This window comes from Rutilus rutilus, assembly GCF_951802725.1.
Source record: "Rutilus rutilus genome assembly, chromosome: 21".
NCBI lineage: Eukaryota > Metazoa > Chordata > Actinopteri > Cypriniformes > Leuciscidae > Rutilus > Rutilus rutilus.
The window spans coordinates 33,196,232-33,202,903 of NC_140226.1; the positions used below are offsets into that span (position 1 = coordinate 33,196,232).

Here is a 6,672-nt window from a genome sequence, read left to right on the forward strand (position 1 = left end):
TGAGACCCTCCATCACTCCACCTGCCCTTATGAGTCCCTCCATCACTCCACCTGCTCTTATGAGTCCCTCCATCACTCCACCTGTCCTTATGAGACCCTCCATATCTCCTCCTGTCCTTATGAGACCCTCCATCACTCCACCTGTCCTTATGAGTCCCTCCATCACTCCACCTGTCCTTATGAGACCCTCCATATCTCCTCCTGTCCTTATGAGACCCTCCATCACTCCACTGGCCCTTATGAGACCCTCCATATCTCCTCCTGTCCTTATGAGACCCTCCATCACTCCACCTGTCCTTATGAGTCCCTCCATCACTCCACCTGTCCTTATGAGACCCTCCATATCTCCTCCTGTCCTTATGAGACCCTCCATCACTCCACCTGTCCTTATGAGACCCTCCATCACTCCACCTGTCCTTATGAGACCCTCCATATCTCCTCCTGTCCTTATGAGACCCTCCATCACTCCACTGGCCCTTATGAGACCCTCCATATCTCCTCCTGTCCTTATGAGACCCTCCATCACTCCACCTGTCCTTATGAGTCCCTCCATCACTCCACCTGTCCTTATGAGACCCTCCATATCTCCTCCTGTCCTTATGAGACCCTCCATCACTCCACCTGTCCTTATGAGACCCTCCATCACTCCACCTGTCCTTATGAGACCCTCCATCACTCCACCTGTCCTTATGAGACCCTCCATCACTCCACCTGTCCTTATGAGACCCTCCATCACTCCACCTGTCCTTATGAGACCCTCCATCACTCCACCTGTCCTTATGAGACCCTCCATCACTCCACCTGTCCTTATGAGACCCTCCATCACTCCACCTGTCCTTATGAGACCCTCCATCACTCCACCTGTCCTTATGAGACCCTCCATATCTCCTCCTGTCCTTATGAGTCCCTCCATCACTCCACCTGTCCTTATGAGACCCTCCATCACTTCACCTGTCCTTATGAGACCCTCCATCACTCCACCTGTCCTTATGAGACCCTCCATCACTCCGCCTGTCCTTATGAGACCCTCGATCACTCCGCCTGTCCTTATGAGACCCTCCATCACTCCACCTGTCCTTATGAGACCCTCCATCACTCCACCTGCTCTTATGAGACCCTCGATCACTCCGCCTGTCCTTATGAGACCCTCGATAACTCCACCTGTCCTTATGAGACCCTCCATCACTCCACCTGTCCTTATGAGACCCTCCATCACTCCACCTGCTCTTATGAGACCCTCCATCACTCCACCTGTCCTTATGAGAGCCTCCATCACTCCACCTGTCCTTATGAGACCCTCCATCACTCCACCTGTCCTTATGTGACCCTCCATCACTCCACCTGTCCTTATGAGACCCTCCATCACTCCACCTGTCCTTATGAGACCCTCCATCACTCCACCTGTCCTTATGAGACCCTCCATCACTCCACCTGTCCTTATGTGACCCTCCATCACTCCACCTGCTCTTATGTGACCCTCTATCACTCCACCTGCTCTTATGAGACCATCCATCACTCCACCTGTCCTTATGAGAGCCTCCATCACTCCACCTGCTCTTATGTGACCCTCCATCACTCCACCTGCTCTTATGAGACCATCCATCACTCCACCTGTCCTTATGAGACCCTCCATCACTCCACCTGTTCTTATGAGTCCCTCCATCACTCCACCTGCTCTTATGAGTCCCTCCATCACTCCACCTGTCCTTATGAGACCCTCCATCACTCCACTGGCCCTTATTGCCTCGAATTGTGAAGCACGGAGCAGCACGCAACAACCTCAGGCACAAAGGCACGGCTCACCTCTGGTGGTCAGCTGATTCATCAGAATAAAGCCACAGAATGGGAACTGCTGTGTTGAGATGGCAGTAGGATGTGGGGTTCACCGCCTGTAAATACATGATTGTAGTTTGAATAAAGTTTCATGTGTTGTTGACTTGTATATGCATTTGTTTATTGTGATGGTTAGTTTTATTTGTTCTTTTACTAATTTATTCATGTTTCTTATTGTTGTCAGTCAATAAAATATAATTATTTAATTAATATGTTAATTCATTGCTTGACTGAAAATTTAAATGTTTTCACTGCATTTATCTAGAGTGTATTCATGCATAGATATGTCATATGACTAAACAAATTACATTTTGCTTGTTTTATTAAATTATATAATTAAATATTGGCCAGCATTTATCATTATTATTGTGTGTAAGTTTTGGGGTAAAAAATTAATTTTTAAGGAGTGATACTTACATTTTTCGAGTATAAAATCAACAGTTTTCTCCAAAGGTGAGATCTTCGCGCAGCTGCCCGTCTCCTTTGTGCAGACATTACAAACATTACAAACACTGTGGAAAACCAATCTAGGTAGGGCTGTTGAGTTACTGATGTTGTGAGGTGTTAGTGCACCTGTCGCTCATATCATTTTTTTTATCGCCAAACTTAGTTACATATAAGATTAGGGAAAGATACCATGGCTGTATATTTAATAATGAACAATCATAATATATATATATATATATATATATATATATATATATATATATATATATATAATGGGTTTGAATAAATCATAATATTAGATTTTATACACAGGAAAAAAAAAAAACAATGACAAGGTTAAATATCTTTAAATAATTCATCATAATACATTTTTAAAAAAGTATTTTTTTTTGTTATTTGTTATTTATAAGCCTGAGGGATGAAACGAGAGGTAAATTGAACAAGAAAAAGGAAACATAAAGGAGATTTAAGCCACTTTTGCTTGTGGGTTGTGGATAAAATAAAGAAATTAACAACATATTCAAGAGATTACGATTTTAGGTTTTCGTAATAAAAACAATATTGTTATAAGGATAAAACTGGGTCACATTAGTAGGGTTTAAAATTTAAGAACTTAAATCAACCTTATATGTATTCACAAAATAAATGGGCAGCAGTTTCTTCAACAAAACACAAAATTAGCAAATTTCGTCAATATCAAGATATTTACAAATAGATGAGTTAAACCTGTCACTCATATCTTTTAAGTTGTTGCGCTTGTGATAACGTCGTAAGTCACATGAAAACGTCAACATGGCGGATGATGTACGGTTCGCATTCATACTTAACGAGATCAGGCTGTAAAGTACCAACTCTTTTAGCGCTCGTTAAGTAAGTACTTATTGAAATTAAGTACCTACTCAGTGAGTATGCGGTTTCGGACGCAGCCAGAGCCTGCAAGTGTGGATATTTTGACAGGCCCATAAAAATGTGCAGAGTAGTGGGTAACCAAGATGCATACAATCTACAGGTCCAGAGGAGAATCAAGGATAATCAATTAAGGTAAAAAGGGTGGAGCCACCTTAACTCAAAGCTGTACATAATGGCAGAGCCAAGTACTGGTGTGTGTTGTGGTGTTTGTGTCAATGTTTGTTAGGATGGGGTTCCTGAAAGTTGTCTTAGTGGTGGTTGTGATTGTTGCATTTGATCTGCCTGATGTCTGGGGAAGATTGAGGTACAGTCAAAGTCCAAGAAGCATGGGGCCAAAATCAGATCCAGCTTCCAGAAGTCCTGGCCTTTCTCCTCTAGGGCCCTGGAACCCTTTTCAAGTGGCTTCTCAGATTCAGAATCCTTTGGGTCCCGACTTCAAAAGTCTTGCACAGGATCCTTTTGGCCTTCAGGAGAAGCAGCTGTTGCAGGGTCCAGTGAAGCCTTTGGATTGGAGATATCCCACTGTTCTTGAGGTGCAGCGCGAGTTGGTGGGGAACTTCCCGATGAGGCAACCCGTGACTCCTAGCAGCGTAGCGGTTCAATGCAGTGAGAACCGGGTTCTTGTAGAGGTCCAGCAAGACCTTTTCAGCAATGGTCAGTTGATCCAGCCAACTGGTCTGTCTCTAGGTGGATGTCCTGTTGTTGGTCAGGATCCTGAGTCTAGAGTGCTCATCTTTGAGTATGAATTACAGGACTGCAACAGTGTGCTGATGGTAAGAACTCATAAATCTTAATGGTGTTGTGTTGTGGTGTGTGTGTGGGTTTTTTTTTTTTTTTTTTTTTTTTTTTTTTTTTTTTTGGTGGCAGAAGAGAGCCAAAATCTTTCAAGGAAAGGTAGTTTACTTGCTAGTCATTTACAATGCCAGGGCAACTAAGACCAAGTACTATCTATATGAATGGGGAAATCCTGAGTTTTCAAACTACTTTCCTTTAAATAACCCTTCAAACCAACAACATCTGATGCTCTTGATCAAGAGCTATTGCGGAGGGCACTGTCTTGGTATATGTAAAGTCTTTGGGATAACCTTCTTGGTAACCACAATCTCTTTACAGATGAATGAGGATGAGCTTGTCTACACCTTCTCTCTTACCTACACCCCTGAGGCACTTGCAGGTACTCCGATTACCCGGTCCGATGGTGCAATTGTTGGCGTTCAATGCCATTATCAAAGGTAAGTTCTGACTCTTCACTGCTTCTTGTGCAACTGGGAGACCATTTAATGGGTACTTTCATAAACTGTAGGCTTCAGGATGTAAGCAGTGATGCCTTGAGGCCAGCATGGGTCCCTTATGCTTCAACGGAGGCTGGTCAAGAGGTCTTGCTGTTCTCCCTGAAGATCATGATGGGTTGGTACAGATTTAATAAAATTAACCTTCAACCTTGTGATTGTGGCTGACTACACATATTTTATTTTTTGTAGATGATTGGTCCTATCAGAGGCCTTCATACTCCTATTTCCTGGGTGGCATTATTAACATCGAGGCATCTGTGAAGCAGTACAATCATGTGCCTCTGCGTGTGTTTGTGGACCGCTGTGTGGCCACTCAAGTACCTGATGTGAACTCCCTTCCAAGATATTCCTTCATTGAGAATCATGGGTAAGGTCATGGCCCTAGATGCTATAGGGCTGATGTTAAGTTGCATTTTGTAACCACTTTGTCACAGAGTCATGGGTAAGGTCAAGTTACTTTATGCTCTACAGTTGACATTCATGAGTTACTCTTTGTGATCACTTTGTCATCAGGTGCTTTGTGGATGCCAAAACTACAGCTTCCAGCTCCCACTTCATGCCTCGGTCCCAGATTGACAAGATCCAGTTCCAGCTGGAGGCGTTTATGTTCCAGGAGGGCAACAGTCCTTCTGTATGTACTGCAAGTATCATGAGTTAATTTGACTTCTCCTTCCATCTGCTTTGGTTTTGTGACTTGTCTGTCATCCCTTGCAGATCTACATAACCTGTATAATAAAGGCAACTATTGCTTCTGCACCCAGTGACGCTCAGCGCAAATCCTGTTCCTTTGCCAATGGGTAAACGTTTAGTTTTTAGTAGTTTATTTTTTTTAAAGCTGACTTTGCTCATGTTGAAGCTTCCATGTCTTTGTCTTGTTGCAGGTGGTCTGCTGCTGATGGAAACGACCAAGTTTGTGGTTGCTGTGACTCAACATGTGGTCCTGATAGTGAATTTGCTGCTTCTCCCTATGGAGGTTTGTAGCTTTTGCTCTAAGCTTTCTTTTGATGTTTCAAGTGCTCTATCTTGGCTTTTTCTTCTCTCTAGGCATTCAGTGGGAAGGCAAGGCCTCACTTGGTCCCGTAATGGTTCAAGGGCAAAAGGCAGGTTCTCAATAAAACTGATTAACCAATCCTTGCTTGTGTGGGGTTTAGCTGCCTGTGGATTAATTTCAATAAAGATGATGACTTGAAATAGATGGCTAATAGCTTTTATTGAGCAGAGTGTTAGAACTGGGGAGGAGAGCAACACCACACTCCCTACTCCCTCTTTCCGCACTCCTTCTCATTACGTCATCCTCTGAGGACTCAACACCAAAATAAAAGTCCTCTACAAAAATATGTAGAAACTGAATGCAATGAATATTAAATAAGAGACTTCACACTTGTATGTGATTTGTCGTTTTGTGTCATGTCTGGTTTAATCAGACTTTAAATTGGAAGTGCCTCATTTTGCCAATGTGGTAAAACTGATAGTCCTACTGTACACTTGCAAGTCCCATATAGCCTCTTTGGCTCTTGGTTGCATGTTATATGGGACTTGCAAAGGTACAGAAGTTTTTCTCTATAGGGAATTAAAAAAACATTAAAGGCTGCTAATGTAAGACTAAGGGTAATTGATATACTTTTGAAGCCATCAGTTAGTTTCCTTAACTGTAGAATTCCTAGTGAAAATCATTACCCATGATCTTAAGAATTTGGCAAGCAATTACAAAAGTGCTCTGCAAGGAACACCTTGTCCCATGAAGCACTGCAGATGTAATGGAGTTGGTCTCCCTATCATTCCTGTACTCTGTGTTTCTGCATATTGTGACAATTGTTTGTAATCAGTTTCCACTGAAGTTTGATCACATTAAGCTGTAGTGGTTATACAAATCTAACCTCTTTTCTTTTTTTTTGTGTGTGACTTTATTTTCAGTGTTCATGAATCTCTAGTCTCATTTGTTTGCACTCAGGTGCTTTTTAGATGACATTAAGTTATCTTGGACAAGCTGTCAGTGTTTCTTGATTGTAAAATTGTGACAGTGTAGCTAGTGATTTTTCTAGAACTTTCAACTTTCACCTACTCTTGAGACCCTCCATCACTCCACCCGCCCTTATGAGACCCCTGACCCTCCATCACTCCACTGGCCCTTATGAGTCTCTCCATCACTCCACCTGCCCTTATGAGACCCTCTGACCCTCCATCACTCCAC

At 42.9% G+C, this 6,672-nt stretch overlaps 1 protein-coding gene across 1 annotated transcript; it reads left to right on the forward strand.

The window, feature by feature from the left end:
* The first annotated feature begins 3,351 nt into the window (after positions 1-3,351).
* Positions 3,352-5,860, forward strand: LOC311280579 (zona pellucida sperm-binding protein 3-like). The gene is made up of 8 exons (XM_084392826.1): positions 3,352-3,962; positions 4,303-4,421; positions 4,493-4,596; positions 4,671-4,848; positions 4,995-5,112; positions 5,196-5,278; positions 5,363-5,454; positions 5,526-5,860. The coding sequence occupies exons 1-8, from the start codon at positions 3,405-3,407 to the stop codon at positions 5,594-5,596; spliced, it is 1,323 nt and encodes a 440-aa protein (XP_084248952.1). The 5' UTR covers positions 3,352-3,404; the 3' UTR covers positions 5,597-5,860.
* Positions 5,861-6,672: the final 812 nt, after the last annotated feature.